Source organism: Sus scrofa, chromosome 7, assembly GCF_000003025.6.
Source record: "Sus scrofa isolate TJ Tabasco breed Duroc chromosome 7, Sscrofa11.1, whole genome shotgun sequence".
Classification (NCBI taxonomy): Eukaryota; Metazoa; Chordata; class Mammalia; order Artiodactyla; family Suidae; genus Sus; species Sus scrofa.
The window spans coordinates 120266556-120291004 of record NC_010449.5 but is presented as its reverse complement, the minus strand read 5'-3'; the positions used below and the strand labels follow the sequence as shown (position 1 = coordinate 120291004).

Sequence of the window (24449 nt, the reverse complement as noted above, 5' to 3'; positions counted from 1 at the left end):
TCTTGACTTTCTGAAAATTCCACTTGGCCGTTGAGACACTCATGCTGGGGCGAGGGGGTCTGGGAAGAGGGCACCTCATTTTGCTGCTTCCTGGGGTGCATGTCACTGACCCAGGGCTCTGCCGAGAATCGCTGCTTTGGGAGAGTCATGTATCTAAAACAGCTTGATGAATGGCAATCCTTTCAGCTCAGATTTTATAACACTTGGATTTCTCCATTCCGTTTATTAGGTCATGTTCCTTCTGTACTAAGGGAAATAGCACCAGTCCCCAAAGAGATAAAATGCCAACTCGAATAACACGTGCAACTTGGTTTGGAAGGGGTATATGCTTGCTAGACCCAGCGTGGCTAATACCTTTCACCCCAAAGGGTGCCCTTACCCGATGGCTTTTAATGAGACCGTGTCTCCCCTAACCGTGTCATTTCGTGCGGGGGAATAGGTGTGCTTTTGATCACCAGATTTCTGCGTCTCTAACGTCTTCTTCTCCAAGTTCAAGAAATCTGCAGACAGCACAGTTAACCCTGAGTCTCACGCTTGAGTTCAGTATCTGGGCAGAGGAGGTTCCACGGCGACAGGAAAGGAGTGCTTTATTCTAACCTGAAAGAGAAATAAATTAGGTCAGACAAAAGCCTGGCGCTGTCATCAGCCCGAGAAGGAGCCTTCACTTCCCAGGACGGAGGGCCGGCCATTTATCTGATGATCTCTCTACTTCATTGACAGTTTGAATCGAGCCGGTGGTAAGCATACTGCAGCAGCGAGAGCGCGTTTGACAACTCAGAGAGGAAGCGTCCCTGTCACTTCGAAGCCTTGGGCTTGGGCAGTGGCCTCTGGCCTGCAGGAAACTGTTACACAGATTCATTTCAGAAATCCCCAATCCTTTGCCTTGGAACTTGGGGGAGTTTTACCAGCTGTGAGGGAACCACAGAGAGGGCAGTGTTTGAAGGAGAAAAAAAAAAAAAAAGGGCAGATACGGGGCAAAGATGGGGTCGAGGATGTGGTTCTTGACCTTTGGGCACAATCCCTTGCGTCTGCTCTGGGTTACAGAAGGCCCCTCTGGCTGTCCGGTTAGATCCACCTTTAGCTGAAACTCTCCAAGGACTTGGGACGAGGTTTCATGCTGTCATCACACCTGGGAGGACGAGGGAAAGTCAGTGCTCTTTGGGGACGGTGCCCTGTCCCGCCTCGTCTAGTTAGGGATGCCCGCCCAGCATCCTTCTCCGAAGATGGTGTCAGCTTTAGGCCGACTGGCATTTTTTTTTTCTCCCCCCTTGGGGAGCGGGCACAGAAGAATACCAGGAGTGAATGTTTGTGTCCCCCAGCTGCTCTGCGTCTGGCTTTGTCACTTTCCGGTGCTCTTTATTGACTCATGATGGGGCCTGGGGTGGGGGGTGTTGGGTCCCCCACCCCCTGCTTCCCATCCCACGAAGCTTTCTTCCTTCCCAGGGAACCAAGTCAGGGAGAACTTGAGAGTTTTTCCCTCCTCCTCAAGAAAAGGCATTTGTTGACCGCCCCCCTAGGAGCGGTCGTTTTCCCCAGGCGTGTATAAAAAGTGCCGCGAGCAGCGTATTTGGAGAGACATGAAAGCAGAGGGACATACTTCTTGCGTCTTCTGCACGAGCCAGGGAGGGGGGTGAGGGGGACAGCATCGTTTTTACGGGCAAAAGTGACACCAGATCGCGGTTTGATTAATGGTCCTACATTCACGGGGACTTGCGTCCGGCATTTTGACATATGCAAGTCTTTTGTGTAGTTGCTGAAATTCAAGAAATTCATTCTTTATTTCTTTTTTTCCCAGGCAGCTGATAATCTCCTCGGGTGTTGCATTAGCTAGCCTGGGCTCTTTTATGATAATGAAAACCCAGACCACACAAAATTAGGTAACTTGAAAGTTAGAAAAAAAAAAAATCCTCTGTTTTACACAACATTTTTATGACCCCCGTCGACTGAACCGCTGAAATACAAACCCATCTGAGAATGTTCTAACGAGTTCTCGACCAAAACAACATGCGGATAGGACTCAGGAAAGTTGAATGCCAGGGTTCTTGTGAGGAACGTGTACCTTAGAAATGGATGCACGCCTGAGATTTTTTTTCTTTTAAAGGGAGGGGACCATGTTTAAATGTCTACCCTGGAAATAAGATGTTGAAAGCAGCTTCGGTCCTTGCTAGTCTTCTGTCAGCCTCCGAGAAGCTCCTCCAGTTAAAGGCAGGCAGTTTGGAGTCCTGTTTGTGGGGTCCTTCTTTCCTTCTGTGTGGCACCTTTGCAAACGCACAGCATTAAATAAAACAAATCTCTTTGTGGAGCCTCAAAGGATGCTTTTATATCGCATCATTATGGGCCCCCTTGTGTCTCTGAAGCTTTAAGGCGTTTGCAGTTTTACAGAATCTTCTGAATGTGTTTAGAAGGATTTCTGGAGTGATAAATTTTTTCTTTAAAGAACTATTTTGTTTATCAAAACAGAGGTCACTCCATTCTTTGGGATCATGGGCCTGACCTTCTTTTTTCCTTAGAAACCCTGTCGTCATGGCTGGGCTCTGGGAATATACCTGAACGCTGCTTTTCTTCTTCCCTGGGTCTTGCTCCTGCTTCTCGTCTCCGGAGCTCAGTTTTGGGGGATCTGGAGAGATGGATGCCGTGGGGGAGCGGGGAGAGGGGGCTCACAGACTGTGAGCAAGTTGTGGTGTGTTTCAGGGAGCTGGTTTTGATCTGCCCAAGTATCCTGAAACCAGGCTGGGGGCGTGGAAGATGTGTGTGTCTCTGGGGGAGCTCGCCACAGCCTCGGAAGTCCCTGCCTGGAGCCTACTGGCTGGGTCTTGCCTGCACCCCAAACCTCTCCTTGGTCAGGAATCCCCACCTGCAGGCCCAGCCAGCCAGACCCCGGGTCCTTTTCATGGGAAGAAGCGAAATCCATGTTTCGCAGAAGTCCCCATACCCTTCTCTCGGCCCTGATGCCAGAGACCTTGCATATTTCATCTTGAGGTGTGTGCTGTGTCTGGCACCGAGCAGGCAGGGGCCTCGTGGGCTCCTGTCCCTCCGGCCCATTTGAGGGTGCTGGGGGGGTGGTCTTTCAGGGTCTCAGGGAGGCTCAGGGCCTGGACCTCCAGGGATGTGGCATCCGGAAGGGGCCGGAGTCCTCCCTCCGCCCCGTCTCCTTGGAGGGCAGCAAGTCTGGGAGGGGACGGAGGCAGGAGTTTGGTGGGCACATGGGGCCGGACCCGGGTTGTGGCCCCCACCCTTGGACACGCCCTGACTCTTCGCGGCCTGTGAGGGCCTCCCTGGGAACAAGTGCCCGGCCAGGCCGAGGCTCCCCCGTTACGTCTGACCGACCCCTCTGCCGGGCCCTGTGTGCAGAGAACTTCGTAAAGCCTCCTGTCGTGCTTGCAGCGTCATCTCGTCTAGATTATTTTCTCCACCAAGAATTGACCCCTCCTCTCTCCCGTCTCCCCCCTCCCACCCCCCTCTCCCCATGATGGTTATTTTCTCTTGGATCCAATAAATTAAAAATTGCTGGCAGCTCAGAAAGTGTTGTGCTCCGTCGGGTGCGTGTTTGGGTGGCGTTTAGGTGTCACAGGGGTCTCGGCCCCTCCCTCCCTCCCTGCGCGTTCACCGGGAGGAGAATGAGAAGATCCTTTTGCAGATTATTGGTGAGCCTGGACTGGCTGGCAAAGGCCCCGGCTTCGTAGCAAGCAGGTGTAAAAGTCTCCAGTCGGATGCAGAGCTCCGGCGTGTGGAAGCTTGCTGAACCTTTCTTGTAAACACGCGTACAAATAGCATGGTGGCTGTGACGTTGGTGGCACACGATTTGGAGAGCTTGGCACCCCTCCGCCCACATCCTTCCCCTACCCATCCCCCCCCACCACCCTCGGAGACCCTAATTGGACATCTCCTTCTCCTGGTCTGTGGCTTAGCCATTAAAGATAGGGATTGGGGTTTGAATCAGTGCCGGGTTACGGGGGCTGTGTGTTCAGCCGGACACACACGCTGTGCTCTGGGGACAGCAGGAGGCCGGCCCCTTGGCTGGAATGCCCCCAAGGGCAGGTGCAGGGGCAGTTGTTGGAGGAGGAGCCGGGGCGGGTGGGGCCCTTGGGACCCAGCGTGCGAGGAAATCGCTGGCCAGGTAAGGCTGCTAAGCCTTTGCAGCTGCTGGGGGCCTGTGGGCTGCTCGGCCGGGCCGGAGCTCATGGTGCCTTTTCCATTTCTGTCTTCTGCCCAAATTCCTTCCCAGCCAGGCTGAGGCTTGGAGGAGTTGGCGTCAGGATCAAGTGCTTCCCCAGCCACTTAACAACAGTGTCCATTATTATCTGTGAACCCTGATTTCATTGCTTCTAAATGCATTTAGCAGCCGGGAGGAGGCCTAGGCTTGTAAATTAAATGTGGTTTTGTTGTAAAAAGAACATGAACTCAGAGTCCGCGTGTGCATATGGGTAAATATACATTTGTCCACGTGCTTTGGGATTCCACGTGGCAGAAAGAACCCACCTCAGCCTGGCATCTGACATCGAAACAAGTTGTCTGTTGCCCTCATTCATTTTCCCTCTTAACGAGTCCAACATTTTAGCAGAAAGCCCTCTCCTTTCCTCGGCTCGGAATAGTGAAGGCAGCAGTGTTTTCCGGGGCTGCCTGACACTTGGGGAGTTTTTCACGAAAGCGGAAATCAGCGCAGGGGAAAAATACTGCCCCTTGGTCGTCTTCTTTTGAAGCCTGAGTGGGCCAGGCAAGGGCAGCCCCGGGGGCTGGTTGGTGGGATCTGGGAATTCCAAAGGCTGTTTTGTTTGTATGTGGCTTCTCCATCTCCTGGTGCTTTCTGTCTCTGGGTGGCAGTTTGGGCCATCCTGCCTGTCACCGCAGAGGCCCGGTTCTCTGAGGCTGTGCGGGGCTGCGGGGCCCTAGCCAGGTGGTCGCGGGACACAGGGAGGAGGGCTCTGGGGGGTGGGTGGGGGCAGGCCCATCTCACTGTGCCCATCTCTGAGCTTGGCCAGGTGGCTCTTTCTCCTTTTATTTCTTCCATCAGAGCTAGGGTTCTAAGAAGGGACGCGCACACACACACACTCAGACACATGCACGCGCACACCCCACACGCCCAGCTCGGTATCCGCCTGCCAGCGGAAATGAAACCACAGCCCGTCCTTGGGGGGTGTCTCCGACAGCCTTGAGAATGAGATTCAGTAAAGCTGTGTTGGTCCCCCCCACCCCTGGTCTGACCTAAAAGTTTGACAGTTTGGGGGTTCAGGGTGACCCTGCTGCCTGAACCCTGGGGAGGGGCGGGTGACGTTGCTCCCTTCCTGGCAAATGCCTCCAGCAGCAGCTCAGAGCTCCCCGCCCCCTGGGGCGGGAAGAGGAAGCCGAGCTCCTGGGCGTTGGGAGAATGTCCCCTGTCATCCTAGGGAGTCTGACTTTCAACACTGCAAGTGGGAGTGGGGAGAGGTTTTGGTGTGTCTTCTCCTCCTGAACATCCTTGGCGGAGGCAGCGAGCCGGGCCTGGGTCTGGAGAGGGGGTGGGGGGGCCCAGTTCAGGGCTGTCTGCCCATCCGGGCCCTCCGCAGAGGCCGGCTGCCCGGGCTGCTTGGCTGCGAGGGGGCTGGAGGCAGAAATCAGACCTGTGCTCAGTGAACGGCTTCGGATACTTTCAAACTCAATTACGGGGGCTCACAGGGCTTGCTGCACGAGGAAAGCGAAAAGGCAGGGACTGCCAAATAAAGGAAAGAATACCAGATGTTACCAAAAGAAGGGGGGGGGGTGGAGGAAAAAGGAAAACGCGCTGGTACAGAGTCCTCAGCAAAAGATGGAAGAGAGGGAGGAACACTTGCGAACAGGCCTGCCTGTCCTTTGCTAATTTCTCCAGTAGCCTCTGTTCCTTTCGAGTGAGAAAATAAACTTGAAATGAGGTAGCTTCCAGCCCCCTAGCAAAGAGGAGCTGCTCCTGCATCGCAGAACTCCCACCGGGAAAAAAGGACGGACGAAGCCGGCTGAAAAAGTTAATGAAAAGCCAAACCAAAGGAAAACCAAACGAGGAAACCAAAGATGAAATTAGACGACGGCAAACACCTCCCTGCTCTCTGAAAGGATGATCCAGTTGGGATGTGGCTGGATGAGCTGTTGTCTTTGTTTATTTTTTTATCAGATGCCCTTACGGATGCAGCCAGGTGCCAGGCCCCCTCCGGAGGGCCGAGACCTCCGCCCTCCCTCTCACAGACTCACCCCGGTTTCATGTGAATTCTCGATTTCATTTTGTCCCTTTTTGCTTTTTAGCTCATTTCCTTTGTGCCCCTCTCTCTCGCGCGCTCTCTCTCTTTTTTAACAAAACAATATTTTGACATCCTCCTCCTATGTATTAGAGTTCCTTCTCTGGAAATGGCGTACAATACATCCTTATATTTCTAAAGAACTGTTTTCACAGCCCTCTCCTTTGGCTCTGAAATTATGTATATGTAATTGGTAATTAAAGGTGCGAGCTTTTCAATATAAACAGTATTGCTCAATGTTAGATCATTAAAGGGAAAAAGAGGCACCGAATAATTACCTTTTACGTTCTGACAAACCGTTCGCGGGAACCCAGTCCCCCCTAGAACCACTGTTGGGTGTGAGGGTTGTGATTACATTTGAAGGCCTGGCCAAGCATCTTTTCATAAAATAAATTGGTAAATTAATTATGTAGCATTGTCTTCCAACTCCGTTTTCAAGTCAACTCCGATTTTCTTTTTCAAGGGTAATGAATGGTTCCTCGGGCCGCCTTTGTGCCCACTGCTTCTCTTACCTTATAGGTTCTTTTTGTGAGAGGTACGCAGACGAGGGCTTTCGGATTTCCTCATCTGTGGGGTGTTTTTGTCCTGCCGCCTTTTCCACGCGGGCTACCAGGGCTCTGGTGGCTTTTCTGGGAGCACAGGGGGGATCTCAGATTGTCACGTCCCGTCTCCGCAAGACCTGCGCACCCACCCGCACACGCCCAGCTCACACACGTGTTGCACGTCCTGTGCCGTCTACCCCCCCCACCCAGTCTTAGGCGTGGACCCTCGCGGGCCTTGAAGAAGCTGGTGTTCAGAAACTACACAGCAGTGATTTCCATGTAGGATGGAAGATGCCACAGAATTTTTTCCTTAAATTATCTGTTCTTTGGCGCTGGCCCGTCCATAACTTCACTGCCAGGGAATGTGTTTGCCTCTGCCTCGGTTCTTCCCTCTGTTGTCCTGTGGTTTTCATTAGCCTTTCCTGAATGCCACACCACGTCAAGTGTACCTGCCTCCTCGGGTTTCAGACCTCTGGCTGGCCCCTCCGAAGACCCCGCCGCCCCTTGTGCTGCCTACACGGCTACCGACATTTGTTCTCGAAAAATTCCACCCGGAGTTGGCTCAGACCCGGAGGACAAGGCAGCCTCGCTGTCTGCTCCCCTTATGATGACACTTTCGGCGGCCGCGTCTCCCACTTTCCCCCCGAGGGGGTCGCTGCTTTTGGAGGCATTTATTCGCTTCAGAATATTTGGGTCCCCTGCCCCCTCCAAAAAACCAAAAAACCAAAAAACAGAAAGAAAGAAAGAAAGAAATATATGGGCTGCTAGAGAAATATGAACATGTACAGCCCATTGAAAGAGTGGTGTGTCATCTGCCAAGAAACGCTTGCGGCGTCTGAAGGATTATTTTCTCCTCTTTCTTTTTTCCGGGAGTTGAAAATAAAACCAACCAGCAAAAAATGGACCGGGGGGGAGTGGGCGAGTGTTGGAACATCTACAAAGCAGTGGCCGTCTGACCAGGAGCAGAGCGTGTGGCAGGAAAGCCAGCTCCCCCTTTCAGCCGGCCGGCCTGCTGCATCGCGTCTCTTCCCCGCGTTGTTGTTGTGGTTGTTGTTCTTTCCTTGGGTTTTTCTTTTTGAACCAACCCGTCACTTGTTGCTCTCGGAGCCTGTGGGCTTCTTTCTCTCGGAAGGCCTGGCCTGGCCCTCCCTCGGCTGCCCTCCCATCTGAGTTTCGGTTTCCTTGTCTGATGTGCCCACCAGGGCGCAGGTAGGGGAATGCGAGCAGGCCGCTCATGAATGGGGGAGGACGTGAATGAAAGGGGGAGGGACGGGGGAGGGCAGCTCGCAGGGAGAAACAGCTCTGGCTCACAGTTGTCAGCCTTGGCCGCCCAGCGGCATCACCTGGGAATCTTCAAAAAAAAAAAAAAAGCAGCCTGATGTGTGGCTCTCAATGTATTTGGTTTGGGGTGCTCCCTGGACGTCGAGGCGGGGGGTTCAGAGCTTCCCGGTGATACCCAGATGTCGCAGGGTCTCAGGGATATCTCCCTAGCTGAGCCTGCCAGGTTGGGCCAGAAACCAGGCTGTGTGTGGACATATGTGCACGTGGACGTGTGTGTGTGTCCCGCACGCCATGTTGAGAGTGAAATTGGCAAGAAATAAACTAGAGAGCCGTCAAGATCTGCACTGCTGAAGCCACAACCTCTGGGAGCTGCAGTGGGCTCCTGGGGCCTTGGTTTGCCCATCGGTGGCATGCAGGGGTCCTGGGAGGGACGTGGTGGTGACCTCTCGGCAGCGCGCGGCGGGGGCCCTGCCTCCTGGGGGGGACGGGTTGGAAGGAGCGACGGGTCCTGTGGCCGCCTAAGCCCATCTTGTCTTCTCTGCCCCCCTCCCCTCCCCCTTTCTCTCTCCAGCAGAACCTGACCATGTGGAGGCCGCCATCCTCGAAGAAGACGAGGGTCTGGAGATAGAAGAGCCCAGCGGCCTGGGGCTGATGGTGGCAGGCCCCGACCCTGACCTGCTCACCTGCGGACAGTGTCAGATGAACTTCCCCCTGGGGGACATCCTGGTTTTTATAGAGCACAAGAAGAAGCAGTGTGGCGGCAGCCTGGGTGCCTGCTATGACAAAGGCCTGGACAAGGGCAGTCCGCCGCCCTCCTCACGCTCCGAGCTCAGGAAGGTGTCCGAGCCGGTGGAGATCGGCATCCAGGTCACCCCCGACGAAGATGACCACCTGCTCTCGCCCACGAAAGGCATCTGCCCCAAGCAGGAGAACATGGCAGGTATGGAACGCGGGGCTCGCCCGGCCGCTGCCGAAGCCATCTCCCGGGTCCCACGCCCGCCTGGGCCCCTCGCTCTGCAGGGTGTCGGTGCTCGAAGGGCCCAAGGACCCCCCGGATGGGGCCACCAGGCGGGCTCGCCCTGGCCCAGGGGCCGCCATCCAGGTCTCAGGAGGAGACGGGCCGGAGTGGGGCTCAGAGCGGCCCCGCGGGCTGATGGTTGCTCTGTCGTTGGTCGTGGGCTCCCTTGTGGGGTGTGATCCAGGAATCCAGGGTGGGAGTTCGGAAAGCTAGTTGGCCTTCACTTTGCGGGTGTTCTCGGCTTGGTCTCTGGCTGTGGATCTGGACCGTCATGGCTTGGAATCTGTGCTTCACACCTTGGACAAGTCGGTTTCCCTGTCTGTGAGATGGAGCTGCTGAGACCCCCTGTCACCGGGGTTGGGGTCGTTGGGAGGCTTAATGAGACGTTGCATGTGGGTGGTGCCTGCTGGGAGCCCTCCCTGCCCCTCTGCTCTCTGGCCTCAGTTTCCCATCTGCACAAAGAGAGGCTAGGCCCCTGGTCTCCGAGGACCTTTCTGGTACTGCCTGATCTTAGGGCCGGCCTGGTCTCCGAGGACCCTTCTGGTACTGCCTGATCTTAGGGCCGGCCTGGGCAAGTCCCCAGGAGCCCCCACTCCCGGCCACCTGGATGCCTGGCTCCTACCTCCTGTGGAACAGGTGTAGGAGCTTGCCTCCTCCAGCCAGCTCTCCTCACCCCAGTGAGTTTCTCTCCAAGCCTTGGCCAAGGCCACGGCCACAGCCATGGCAGGCCGGAGCCTCTTCTAGGGAGCCCGCGCTCTGTGCAGCCCAGAGTATTTGCTTCCGGTTCACACTTCTGAGCTGTGGGCCTTGGTTGGCCTGTTTCCTGGAAGCGGCAGCCTGTCCTGCAGCCAGCCGCCATCAGAGCATGTGCAGGCCAGGGTTCAGATGCTGCTAGTGGACTGTGGCCCCTGCGGGGTCCCAGACTCGTTCCTTCTCGTGTTACCTGGAGCAGGGGCTCCATAAATGCTTTGTCAGGGGACCTTTTCTCCTGCGGGGTCCCTGCTGGTGCTGCCGGGGGGCCGGCTGGAAGACTCTGTATCCGTCTGCGCTGTGTTTTGGTTCTGGAAGCCAGTGGAGATGCTGGACAGGCTGAGGCTTTGGGCGGGTGGGCCTGAGGTCACCGGAGCACTGTCCCCACGTGTGGGACGGATGGGCTTGGACATATCCTCCCTATCACCCCAGGGGGTGGGGGGCTCACGCAGCCAGTCCAGCTGCCCTGCGGCAGCTGCCTGGCAGCTCCGTGACCTTGGGCCTCCATTTGCCCATCCGTACAGTGGGATTCATGAGCTCTCCCGCCTGTGGGGAGGCGGGAGTGGCAGGCAGATTCCTGCGGGCACCTGTCGGGGACAGGGGAAACCCCTTTGAACTGGACTGGCCCATGGGCCTGGCCTTCTGGTGGGGTCCTAGCGAGGACTCTCCCACAATCCTAAGCTGCCAAGGGCATCGAGAAAGGTGTCCGACCTGTGCAGGCTCAAGTCCCAGAGAGTCTGGTGTTTCAGGGTGCCGTGCAGAGCTGAAACATCCTTCCTTCCTGAGGGCCGGAGCCACGGGCAGGACAGGTGCCGCGCCCCTTCCGTCGGGGGCCCCCACCCCTTTCTTTGTCTGACGACGTTGGAGGGCTGGTTTTCCCCAGTTGGTCTACATGCCTGGCGTCCATCCGTGCACACAGACCTTTCGGGGGTGACGTCTGCCCCGGAGACGCGGGCCCTGCTCCTGTTTCAGTGGAAGGACTTTTTGCTTTCGCCCAAATCCATCCGAATCCTTGTGGCACATGAAAGGTGTTTTTGCCAATGCCAGGCTGCAGAGCAGTGTGGGGAGGTGTGTTTAAGAAGGCGACTAAATATGATTTCATAAAAGGCCAAGTGAATCTCCAGGGCAGCTCTGTCCTGACTCCCCCACCCCCTCCCCCCAGCCCCTGGCCCCTCCCCAGCCCCCTTTCCTCGGGTCGTAATACCGTATTTTTATTCTATGTGTGACGAAAGCTATTCTTGGCCTTTCACTGTGCAGCAACAGGACGAATGGATTTCTTCGTTCTCGAAGAAATATGTAAAATAATCCCTTAGAAGTCTAAAGAGATGTGTTTGTTCAAAGCATTTAAAATGTTATTTTAATCAAAGGCACAAAACCGTCTCCATGCTGTGTCAGCTGAAGACGGCCCTTCCCTTTTAAAAGCCCATCCTGTCTTTCCTTCGCCGGCTCCCTTTTTGCTTTTTCCCCTCCCAACGTGGGCACTAACTTTTCTTTCTTTCTTTTTTTATTTAATAAAAAGGAAAGATTAAAGAAGAAAAACTTCAGTGGCTCAAATGTATAAAGTAATTTAATATGGTGGGAGCATTAATTATTTTAGCTTAATTGAATTCCGAGGACTGCAGTAGTTGCATTTTTGTAGACAAGCCCTGTTTATTATTTCTCTGTGTAGATTAACAGTAAAGGAAACACAGATAACTTTCAGTTATTTATTGTAAAATAAATGTGTCAATTCATGTGTAAAGCAAGCTGCTCAAAGATAATTGAGTCTTTATATTTTAAGAGGGGGACTAGGAATCACAGGCGCTTCTCCGCCCGGGCGTCCGGAAATCCGCACAGCTGCTGCCCAAGCCCCCTGGCACCGCTGGCCTTGCCCGGGCCTCTCCTGTCCCTGCTTCCTGGCCCTGCTGTGAGGGGATGTCCAGCTCTTCCATGGTTCTGTCGTCCCCAGGGCTGGCTCGCGTGGGTAGCTGGTGAGCGGGAAGCGGGGGCGCTGTTGAGTCTTGGGGCTTTGCTCTGGGCTTGGCAGTCTGAAGTGCGGTACCCAGGGGTTCCTGAGGGTCTCCCCTTCTTGGAGCCAGCAATCTGCATGTTGTCTAGACGGGTCCCCACTCTCCTCCTGCCAGGTGCTCCAAAGATGGATGCAGGGCTGGCCTGTAAATATGGGGGATGCCTTCCGTCGTTAAGGGCATCCCCAGGGTGAGACCCACATTGGAATTCTGCAGTCATTACGCCAGGGTGGGACGCTTTCCTTGGGCTGGTATTCTGGAAACAGGCGTGAAGGCAATAGTTAACTATTCCTTCTTTTTTTTTTTTTTTTTGCTTTTTAGGACCTCACCTGCAGCATATGGAGGTTCCCAGACTAGGGGGTCAAATGGGAACTTTTGCCTACACCACAACCACAGCAATGCAGGATCCGAGCTGCGTCTGTGACCTACACCACAGCTCACCGTAACGCTGGATCCTTAACCTACTGAGCAAGGCCAGGGATCGAACCTGCGACCTCATGGATGCTAGTCAGATTCTTTTCCATTGCACCAGGATGGGAACTCTTTTTTTTTTTTTCTTATAATGGTAGAGAAGTAGGAGAAATGGAAGGAGGACGTTTCTGAAGCCTCGTCTCCTAGAGGGCACTCATTCATTCATTTACGCGCTCAACACCTGAGCACCTACTGCCTCTCCCCCCCGACATCCTCACCTGAAAGAACCCCCAGGGGGTGGAAGGAAGGTAGGGGGCTGGCCATCCAGGCTGCTGCTCTGTCCGGCCTGGGGGACATGGGGACATGGCCAGAGTGTGAGCAGGTAGCCCTGCTGCCCCTGCTGTGTGCCCGTCTCGTCCTGGGCCCGGCTCCTCGACTGTGGGCGGAAGCAGTCCCTGGAGCTCATGTCCAGGGTCCCAAGAGCACGGGGTGCTGGCGTGGGTCAGAGGCAGGCATCTGAAATAGGTCCACCTGTGCGGGGTGCCTCATGTCCCTTCGGGTCCCGTGCAGGTGCCTTCTCCCTGCCTCTGCAGAGGCTTCTGATGGAGCTGGGAGGCCACCATCAAGGGGACTGGGAGCCGCCAGCCCATCAAGGGATGCAGGGCCAGGGCTTGTGAAGAGCCTGAGTCCCTGGGCTGTTTTCTGGGAAGGGCGTCCTGAGGCGGGGAGAGGAGGAGCGGGGTTGAGAGGTGTCTGGGTTTGCTGCCTGCCCTGGGGAGCCCAAGCCTCCTGCAGTGTGGCTTGACCTTCTGAGCTAGGGTTAGGGTTAGGGTTAGGGTTAGGGTTCCTCATCCGGGATCCTACCCCACAGCCATTGCGGCGTTTAAATGATGTGTGCCCGGCACAGGGGGCGCGTGCTGCAAATACGAGCGCCCTGCCCGTTCCCTCACGGGTGCAGGTGCCCTGCTCTCTCTGCTCCGTCAGCTCCTGGCATTGGAGTAATGAACGCACGTCTCCCGGGGACCAGGGAGAAATTGCCCGTTTGTTCTGAGGATGTCACCGCCAGAAACAACCTCAGGACCACGGTCACCTGTCCCATCCAGTGTGTCCCCTGGCCCACCTTCCCCTGTCTTCAGTCACATTAATGTCATATGGTGACAGCCCTGAGGGCTGGTTGCCCTGGGGTGGGGTGGCGTCTGGGCTTCTGCCCACCCTGGCAAGTCACTTCACTTTTCTGAGCTTCGGTGTCCCCGTCTGCACGTACTTTGTGACTTCATGCTCGGGACTAAATGAGATGAGACTTGTTAAGTGCCCTCTGCGCCCAGGGTCTGGCTAGACCCCTGAGCAGTGGAGGCATCTGGAAAGCTTTGAAAAGCACGGGGACCCTGCCTGGAAGCATGAGGTGTTTGCTTTTCTCAGCCCGACTCTTGAAAACCCACCCTGGACACAGCTCCCTCAGCCATGTCCTCCTGGCTTCTCCTTAGCGGTCCCATTTGATAGCCTCGGATCACATGTATTTCTTTTATTTTTTTTTATTTTTATTTTTTTTGCATCTTATCACACTGTCCATAACCAATGAAGCCCAAAGGGATAGGATGCATCGTCAGCTGTGGGCTCTTGCCTTTTGCCCTTCCTACCCCCAAACCCCAAGTGTCGGATTTCTGGAAAAGTGCTGGAGACAGGCAGCTGGTGACAGAAGATGGTGGGTCCCCCCCAGGGGGTGAGGTTTGGGGTCCCAGTGACCCCATGGCCAGGCAGACTGCATCGCAGAAAAGGGCTTCTGCTCAGCCAGAGGATTTACATGCTGCTCTGTGGATGTTCGTTTCAGACTTTAAAAAATAAATAAAATAAATGTGGGGAAAAAAAAAAGCATATTAGCTTGGCCAGTGGGAGAAGCTAAATAACTAGCTTGTGCTGGAAACTGGAGATAAACCCCACTTGCAGGTTGTCTTAAAAACTTGCATTTGATATATTTAGAGTTGTTATTTTCCCTTCAAATTAAGATTAGTTAAATCCATGTGTGTTGTGGCATGGATTATCTTTTTTTATTATTAAATCGTGACAGCTAATTATTAGTTCTGTCTGCACCAAGGAATAATTGAGTGTTCTGTCTGGGGGACACCGTCCTGGGCTTGGGCTGGGGTCCCGGGCATTGCAGGGCTGACCGCAGAGCTTGAGCAGGGACTGTGGGTGGTGGGGAAGAGGGGGCCAGCCTGGGCACCCCCGCCATGCCCGCTGCTTTTCTGGAGTTATCTCACCTTGAAATAGATGGCAGTCTTGCAACGGATACTGTCACCTCCACTTTGATGGCTGTTTCTAATTTGAGCTGGGACTCAGAGAGGTCAAGGAACTTGCCCAAGGTCACACAGCAAAGTGGGATCAGACTCAGGTCTGCCTGGCTTCCCTCACAGGGTTTGGAGAGTTAGCCTAGTTCTGCCTGGCGGGTGGAGCCATTGGTGACAGGCACAAGACCCCATTCAGGGCAGCCTTTGGAACCTGTTTCAGGCGGGACCCTTTGGAGAGCCGAATGGCAGAAGAGCAAGCAATCAAATGTGAATTGGACAGACCAGGGCTGGAATTTAGGTTTTGCCTTTGACTTGTTGTATGACCTTCGGCCAAGTGTTCACGTCTTTACATCTCGGTTTCCTATAAAATGGAGTTAATCCTGATCTTTCAGGCTTGTTATGAGGTTGGATTTCGACGACGTATGCATACAGTAGGTGCCTGTGGATGGTTAACTGTTAATAACAGAGTCACCGGTGGGGTGCACGGGGGAGGGGCCTCCTGGCCTGAGCTGGAAGGATGTCTTTGCCAGGCCCCCGTTCTCCACTGTGAAGGGACTTGTCTGAGCTGGTGTAACTGGTTGCTGGCAGGGCTGAGTCCAGACCCCGGTTATCTTGAGTGGGGACAGGGGACCTCTTGCCATAGCAGGCTGGCCAGCCCTGCGGCTAGAGGTGAGCCATTCCCCTGGCCAAGCCCTGGTTTCCTCACCTGTAAATGGGGGTGAGTGACCCCCTTCAGGCCTGCCGGCTTCCCAGGGAAGCAGTCGACGGCAGGTACTGTGCAACCTGTCCAAACCTCGGCAAAGAGTGTCAGCGGCTGGAGTTCCCATCGTGGCACCGCGGAAACGATTCTGACTAGGAATCATAAGGTTTGGGGTTCGTTCCCTGGCCTTGCTCAGTGGGTTAAGGATCTGGCGTTGCTGTGAACTGTGGTGTAGGTCGAAGACGAGGCTCAGATCTGGTGTTGCTGTGGCTGTGGTGTAGGCTGGCAGGTGCAGCTCCGATTCGACCCCTAGCCTGGGAATCTCCATATGCCGTGAGTACAGCCCTAAAAAACACAAAAAAAAACCAAAAAAAAAAAAAAAAAAAAGAATGTCAGCAGCTACATGGCATGACTGTAGCACGGAGTTGTAGTTGAAAGTTGCATTGAATTCAAAAGGATGGAAATCCTATAAAATTGGATTGTGATGATCATTGTACAGCTACAAATGTAATAAATTCATTGAGTAATAAAGAAAATAAATAAATTGAGTTAAAAAAAAAAGAAGGCACAAAATACCAGTCAGCTAGAGGGTCCTTTTTATTTTGTTCTTTTTTAGGTTTGGGACCTTATTATCTGTGATTTGCATAGGTGGGTCCCGCTTCGAGCAGCAGGAAAGGGGAAGGAAGATAAAGGGAGAGAGTGAGAGAAAAAGGCGCCGGGCTTCCAAGCGGGGAAACTAACCAACATTCAGCCTCAATTCTTCTTCTTCTTCTTCTTCTTATGTGTTTTTATTTGACAGTAAATAGTTAGCAGTTGACTTGAGTTTTTTATTAGGCATTTGACAGCTCCCCCCATCTTCATGCCTGACTGATGCATAACCCCCAGTTCTAGAATCTCTTCAGAGTGGCTCTCTGTCGCTGAGCTGTATACATAAGGCAGCCTGGCTGTCACCCCTGTGCCCTTGGACTCCTCTTGTCTCTCAGGAGACAACACGATTGAGTTTTTCGCATTTGGATTTTTAACACATCTTTATTAGAGCGTACCATGTGCCAGTCGCTGTTTGAAGGGCTTTACGCGTGTGAACTGCTGTAACCCTCCGAGCAACCCCACTTTGAAGAAGAGGAAACTGAAGCCCAGAGACGTTAAGTCACTCGCCCAGGGTCACACAGCCAGCGAGCAGGGGCCCAGGGTGTAAACTCCGGTAGTTAGGCTCTTTCCTGTGGTGGTATTTCATGCCACATTCCCATCCACTGTCCCCGCCCCGCCAGGGCCCTAAATCAGACATTACTTTCATTTTGTAGATGAGGAAACCGAGTCATAGAGAGGTGAAGCGCCTTGCACAGCCTCCCTGGGAGGTGCTGAGCAGTGGTGCTTAGAAACGAGGCTCCTGGAGTTCCCGTCGTGGCACAGGGTGAATGAATCCGACTAGGAAGCGTGAGGTTGTGGGTTCGATCCCTGGCCTTGCTCAGTGAGTTAAGGATCCGGCGTTGCCGTGAGCTGTGGTGCAGGTCGCAGATGTGGCTTGGATCCCGCGTGGCTGTGGCTCCGGCCTAGGCCGGCGGCTACAGTTCCGATTCAACCCCTAGCCTGGGAACCTCCATGTGCCATGGGAGTGGCCCTAGAAAAGGCAAAAAGACAAAAAAAGGGAAAGAAACCCGGCTTCTGACTGCCAGCCAGTGACCTCCACAGGGTGGCATAGAGTCCTTACCGGTCATTGCCAGGGAGCCCCCCTCCCGGGGCTGACGGGATTGAGCAGGTCTTCAACTGTAGCTGGCACTGGCCCCTTCTGCTTCCAATTTCCACTCCAAGGTGGCACTTCGTGACAGGACGTTGGGTCTGGTGTGGGGTGAAGGAATCAGAACAGTGGGCCTCTCCCTGTCCTACCTGTCTGTGGATTTCCTGCCCACGCGTGTGCAAAACCCAACCTGTTAGGAGCTGATCCCCACCCAGGGCCGGAGTCGTAACAGGCAGGTGGGCTTGCTGGATGCAGCATGGGGAGGGCCAGGCGTGGTGGACTCTGGCCCCAGACCCGGGAGCGGACATGCTGTGTGACCTTGGGCAGACCCAAGCCCCTCTCTGGGCCTGAGTTTCCCTAGGTAGAATCTGAGCAGGAGCCACCAGTGGTTTCTAACAGCTGCAAGAGCCTGGTGTGTGTGTGTGTGGAAGGGGTCAGGGGCGCAGTAGACTCCTCCCTCCCACCCAGATCCCCTTCCTACCCAGCAGCCTTGGCGAACTTTCCGCATCTGTTACCTCGGGCTATAAGGAAGTCAGTTTTCTTTGAAGAAATTGGTGGCCGAGAATGAAAACTAGTACATATTAAAGGATAAACAGGACCTCTTTCTGCCCCAGACTGGAAATTCTTCTGGGTGGATTTGGTGCTTACTTGTGAGATTGTTGGAGTTTAGGCTCTGGGTCCCTTGGGTACTCGGGCCCCCTCTGGGCACTGTCGATGTCGTAGATGTGGTTTGGTGTGTGTTCTTTCTGCTAAGAGGACCCATCCCCCATTGTATAAACCTCAGGCCCCAGAAAACCTGGACCCATCCTGGCCCAGACACTGCTAGGTGGTAGCCAGTGACCTCAGGAGGCAGGGGTGTCAGCTTGGCTGGATGGAGCCCAGGGAGGTGCACCAGATGGCGGAGAGAGTCAGGACTTGGAGGCCTTGACCCGGACTCAGGGGTGGGTAGGCCTGTTTGGAGAAGGCAAGGCTTCTAGGCTTCCTTTTGGTTTTAAGTGGGTTTCCTTAGGGCCCTCCTCCTGGTCCCCTGGTTTTGATCTGGAGGGCCACCTGGGGGCTCAGGAAAAGAGTCTCTGCTGAGGGGGGTGGGCGTGGAGGGGGAGGCCTGGGAGGGAGAGGTGGGATCATTTGAGCGAGGGACAGGTCCAGGAGAGGGGCTGCCCACCGCCGCTGGGATAGCGAGGAAGCCGGGACCCCAGGCTCCTTTGTGTGGGAAAATAGCAGCACGATGGCTTTTTTTGGTGGGAGGTCAGAAAACCCCACTCCTGGTGTGGACAGGAGGGGGCAGTGATTTTCATGCACCAAGGATGGAGTGAAGCTTCCAGCCTGAAATAGCCAGCTAGTTCTCTAAGCCCAGGCAGCGTTTGATCTGGGCTGCCGACCCTGGCTGAGTACCCTGAGCCTCTTCCGTGGCCTTCATGTTGCAAGTGGGGACACAGCCTTAGGTGTAGACAGATGAATCCAGACTCCAAGATACAAACAGATGCTTGAGTCCTTGCCCACCCAAGACAAACCCATGCACGCAAAGCCCCGCGGCCTGACAGCCCCAGTGCCCGAGCTCCGATGGAGCTCACACAGCACCAACCCAGCAGTGCCCAGAAAACACGCTTCTATTCTCCTGACTTCAGGTACCAAAGGGATCCTTGCAAACGAGTGGAGAAAGCACTGGCCTTATTTCAGAGGCTTTGGGGGCCAGAGCACTGCATCTGGAGAGTATAGCCCCCCCCACCACCGCTAGGTTCCAGGGGGCCCTCCCTTGGGGCTGGGGGCCATGGGCTGCCTGTCCTGGGCTCAGTGTGACCACAGCCATCTAGAGCTCTTTCTCTCTTAAAGGAGAAACAGGACAAATCTTTGATGACCCCCCCTCCCATCAACTGGCTAAAACCAGGGAGGCTGTGAGACCCCACAAAACTAAGTTCACCAAGGGAGCCAGAGTGGATTCGTTCCCCCTCCCACCCCGAGTTCAAAGCCAGCCAATTAAGAAATCTAAACAGTGTGGGCTTCTCCCTGCATCACTGACATCACTGGCTTGTAAAACTTTCCCTGCAAAGGGGGCGAGGCGACTCGGTTCGCTGGGAAGAAGGATGTAATTTTCCTGACCTGGCCTTTGCTTTGGAGAGAAGGGGAGAGAGAAACAAAGGGGGCCTAAGACAGCCAAACAAGGGCCACACTCCGGCCTCGGGCGTCCTGCTGCTTGGAGCAGCCCGGGACACCCGCAGAACAGCGTGCTGTGAGGGAGCCTGATTCCTAGGCGGCCGCCGGCCTAACGCTATGGGGGAGGGCGGGAAGATGGACATAAAAAATCCTCCCAACGCTGAGACGCCTCTTCCCGCTCCCATGAAACCGGCACCACCTGCCTTTACCACTAATGCGGTTTCCCGGGTGCCCCGACGGTCGCAACGTGTAAGACTCCTCAGGCTCCGTCTCCGGATCTCCAGTGACCCCATCCCCCACCCCCAGCCTGGTCCCCAGCCGTCCCCTCGACGGCGCCCACCACCTGCAAGTCATCCCCTCCCCCGTGGGAGGGGGCAGGGACAGAGCTCCTCCTGCCACGCTGGCTGGGGACTTCAGGCCCCACCCTCTGGGGGTGGCTCCAAGGTTGGGGTCCATTAGTGTCCCTGCACTGCCCAGACCCGGCACACAATGGCCCTTCTCGGGGCGGGTGGTGCGCGCTCAGTCAGGGTCTCCGGCGGCCCGCCCTTCCCGACCCGGGATGGGTTAATGGGTGGACACTCGGGCAACTTAAGGACTGCTCCAGGGGCGTCCCCTGCGGTCGGGGCCTCTCCTCGGCCCGTCCCGGTCCCGCCGTGGGTGCCGAGGCGCTGCTCAGGGGCTTTGGGGCGCGTCTGGCCCCCGCTGGGCAGCCGGGCTCGCTGACTCGCCCGTGGCCTCTCCGGCCTGCGCCCCCCGGGCGCGCGGCTGTGCGACCATCGGCCACTCTCTCCGGGCCCCGGGCCGCCGTGCACGTAGATTGTGTCTTCCTGGGGCGGGAGAACCGAGGGGGCTCCAGGCCCATGCATAATTCGGGGGCTTAATGGGCCAGCTGCCGGAGCTGGGCGGCGAGGGGCGGGCGGAGGCGCAGCTGACCCTGCCTGCGTCTGGCCTCACCAGGAAGGCGCGCTCCTTTCTTCCTCCCGTGACAGTTCCCCTCCCCCTCTCGGCCCGGGTCCGAGGAAGGCGGGGGGGGGGGAGGGGGACAACGGGAGAGTCGTAGGGTTAGCCCAGGGGAGGGGGCTTCTTTCGCGCGTCCGTGCAACTTTTCTTTGGGCGGGGGTGGGGAAGCGTGCAGTGAATCGGAGACGCCCCAGGACCCGGCTCCCGAAGGAGTTGGAATGCAGGTTTCTTCTGAGCACTTTGCAGCCCTTGAGTCTTTTTTTTTTTTCCCGAGACCCTCCCCCAGGCCCCGGCCCCCCGCCCCCTGGCGGCCCCCTGGCGGCCCCCTGCTCCGAAGCCGCCCGGCGAGCTCGCCCCTGGCCCCAGGCCAGCCCGGGTCCCTGGCAGCGCGCGGAGAGGGATGGGGGCGGAGACCCGAGGTCGAGGGCGGGGGTCCGCCGGCCCGGGGCCCTTTTGTGCGCACAGGGCCGCCCCTCCTCCTCCCGCCGCCCTCTCCCGGTCCCCCAGCGTGCGCCCGCGCTGGTGACCCTCCCGGGCGTGGGGAATTGCTTTTCAGGACCCCTGAAAACTCCTGCCAGTGGCCTCCCTCCCCGAAACCGCAGCGCGCGAGGGGCGGGGCTGCTCGCTGGGGTGGCATTCCTTCCCGGGCATTGGTCCCCGGCCTTGGGGGATCCCCTCTCCAACTGCTGCCCAGGCACGGGAGGGTCGGGCCGCCCTCGTCAACCCACCTTGGCCCGACAGAGCCCCGGCAGCCCCCTAGGTGCAGGTGAGGTCCGGTGAGAAGGTTGTGCCTTTAGAGCGTCCATCCAGGGCAGACAGCGCCGTCCCAAAGTGGTTTTCTTTGGAGTCTTGTTTTATTTTGTTTTGATTTTCGGGCAGGAGAGGGAGCCTGTTTTTCTAGAGGGAATTCCTGGGGCTGGGATTTTAAAACACTCACGAGCAGAAGTGTTTTCCCAAAGGTGTGGGACTGGAACCCTGCACTAGAGTGGGGCACAAAGCTTCCTGGAATCACAGGAAAGTCAAGGTCAGTCCTTCCCGCAGCCCCAACCTTCTCACTCCAATCCCCCCCCCCAGCCAAAGAGAAACTGAATGCAAATGGTCACCTCACTAGGAGTCTTTATGGCTCCCTGAAAATTGGCCCCCAATTGTTCAAAGCTCTCCAGTCGGCCCTCAAAGACCCAGAAAAGCAATGGTTGGAGGCCCAGGGTTATTTACCGCAAAGCTCTTAAGAGAATGTTCAAACATTTTCCCCAAAGCTGTTGCTCTGGAAATCAAAATGTATGCTGTTTGCCTATGGAAGATTAAAAGTTTACCTTCCCTGTGACGGCTTTTCTAGCGAGAATTGGAACCATGTCTCTATTTTCCATTATTCAGAAAGAGGTCTGAAGCAAACCAAACCTACTTGCTGCAACAAGAGTCAAGATAATTTCAAAAAAATGTGTATATCCCTAGATATTTCTGATTGGGGCTGACCCACATCATAACAATATTAATTCGGCACTTTCTGTGCGCTCAAAGGTGAAAGGATTTTGAGGAAGTGGCATTTTGAGGAAGAGCTGATCTTAAAACACCCCTCAGATGTCGCTAACTCGAACTTTGAGGGGCTAGCTTTTCTGCTGGAGGAATCTGGAGGCATTTGTCAATTTTTTTTTTTTTTTTTGAAAGGCCTACAGAAAAGGTAACAAATTCAGCACTTGGGAACTCAAGGCTGCTGCCAGCCCTGGACAGGAAGGTTTTCATATCTGCCTGAACTTGCTCGTTGATTTCTCAGACTTCCATTTATAACAGTTCTAACAAGATAGAATCTGCCTTTGAATATCTGTAAATACGGGTAAAATCACAATCCGGCGCTCGTAATGGTCCAAGACTGAAGAGGCAGATTCTCGTGTTTGATTAATATTTATGTTACCGGATTCCTTTACAGAAAGAAAGATGAAACACTAATTATGTGTGTGTGTTGGAGGGGCCCCATCGTAGGCCTCTAGAGTTCCTTTAGAGAGATGTACGTTTCAGGATTTTTGAGAAAAGGTGGGTGTGGGGGGTGGGTGGTGGGTAATGGTTTATATTTTGCTTGAAAGGCACATAAACGTGTGATGGCTGATGGAATGGTTATCACGAGGAGGAGGAGGCCACCTTAGCTCTGTTTTCTTTATTTTGGCGCCTCAACAGGGATAAAAATTACGAGTGATTTCTCCCTCTAGCTTGTGGTTAAGGCTTGGGGCAGAGTGGTGGAAGGTTCTGTGCAGCATCCTCGAAGAGAGCCTGCAGCCCCCCCCCCCACCTCCCACCTCCTGCACGCCCCCGCCCCAGGTCCCCAAGGAAGGCACACACCTTTTGGTATCAGAATGGCAGGTGGGCTGCCTTTGTGGCGTGTTTTTCTGAGCCGTGGGACAGGTCTGCAGGGCACAGGTGACTAGCCTTGCTTGGTGCCGGGAGCCCCGTGTGGGAGAGTTGCTTGAGAATGAGGGGTTTTGTCAGCTGGATGGTGCTGAAATACCAGTGGAGTTGGTAGCCCAAGGGATCCTGGGGAGGCCGCCTTCAGGGATGCAGTGAAGCCTCATCAGCTTTATTACTTTGAGAAATCTAGATTTTTCCTCTAGGATTTTCTAGGAGCGAGGCCTCCCAGAGCAGCCTCTGAGCCTTGGTCGGACTTGAGATCAGTACTTGCTGTTGCTGGAACCCGGGCTGGGGGTGGGGGGTGGGGCTTGTTGAAAAGCGATGCCAGCCGTAGGCCTGTGGTTGCACATCTCAAAAAGGGTTTGTTCCTAAATGGCCCGGGGCCAGCCTGTTCGCTTCTTTGTTTCTTCATCTGTAAAATGGGGGTACCCAATTGTTGACGCCCGCCGTGTAGCCCTGAAAACAACCCCTTCTGTGAGAGTGAAGCAATTGCTGATTTGCAAAGACATCATCAGCGTGTAGCCTGCTAGGGTTCACCCCTGGGGGCAGGGTGACTAATTTGCAAAAGGGAAAGGAATCAAATAGCTCCTTATGCAGGGTGTCATTTTCAGCACGGGGGGGGGGGGGGTTGGGGGAGGGGATGACAAAGGCGAGTAAAGATTTTGGGGGAGCGCAAGGGGGCAGGATTTAAATGGTCAACTTAGGACCCTCCAACCAGTAGGAAGCCCCTCTCCCCATCCCCATTGATTTCAGGGCACTGCCCCCCTCTCCCTCAGCTCTTTGTTATTATTGGGGTCCATCATGTGATTCAGAATCTTAATACAGAGTTGTGGCCTCTGACAGGCATGCCCCAGGGCAAAGGACGGGTCAATTTGGGTTGGGGAGGAGTGCATCCAGCAGGCAGCCTTTAAGTGCACCGTCTTGCCACGTGCAGGTGAGCACCAGGAGCTCTGGCGCAGCCGGGGGAGGAAATTCTTGGTGTGCTCAAAGCTAACAAAAATGGGCATTTCTGCCCACCGAGCACGCAGCTGGCTGCACCGAAATGGGACCTTCACAGGGGAAACAGGAGGCCCCAAGTGTCCTGTTGGGGCTTCATCTTACATTTTTTGTTGTTGTTGATTTTCTTACTTTTTTTTTTTTTTTTTTTTTTGGTTTGTTTTTCTTCTGAAGAGGCTTGGATCTTTTTTCCAGCAAACCCGAATCTGATTTTCAGTAGGACTCACCTCTAGTAGGGCCCCAGACCTCTGATGTAGTCCTGCTTGTTGGAAAATCCTGCTTTCTCAGTATATGTGGACAGGTCACCCAGGAGGCCCAAGACCCCAGGCTGGGGTGGGGTGGAGGGGGGCAGTGGGCCTTCTCCACGGCATTCTCCATGGAGCCCAGTTCCCTGGCATCGGCCTCGGAGCCAGAGTGGGGCGGAGGGGGCGAGGCAGATCCCTTAGTCTGGGTCGGGGCCGGCTTGGAGCCAGAAGCTGTCTGGTGTTCCTTAATTGAAGACAGATCGCAGTCAGTTCCACGTGGGCATGCAAGGGTGGCCGGGGAAGGCGGTGACATTTCCCCCTCTTCCCTGCATCTGGACTTGGAACCTTGGAGCACCCCCCCACCCCCCAAAAAAACCTGGAGGGCCTCCTCTCCCGGTCTCCTGCACCCAGCCCACTTGGTTTGCAAAAGAGGAAGGCAAGTGACAAGTGGGGGACAGGATGGCGCAGCCCCATGTAAACATTGTATGAACTGGGTCTTCTATCTTTTGTTAGGGGCAGCTCGATAATTAACCAGCGCGTTACTGCTGCTTTCTTTTGACACATGCATGGGTTTGGGGGCAAAAGAGTCTTGTTCTCCTAAAACTCTGAACGGAAGCATTCAGAAAGTCCTCTCGGCCTGGGGCTGCCCCCTCTCCTCTCTGTCCCCTGCAGTGCCCCCTCCCCGCCTCCCCGCCTGTCCCCTCTTCCCCACCCTTCCTTCAGCCCA

At 55.2% G+C, this 24449-nt stretch overlaps 1 protein-coding gene across 1 annotated transcript in view; it reads left to right on the top strand.

Moving 5' to 3' along the window:
- BCL11B (B-cell CLL/lymphoma 11B) overlaps positions 1-24449 on the top strand; it is a 90730-nt gene that overhangs the window by 4733 nt on the left and 61548 nt on the right. Inside the window, 1 exon segment of the mRNA NM_001297633.1 lies at positions 8637-9005. Coding sequence (NP_001284562.1) covers positions 8637-9005 — 369 coding nt within the window.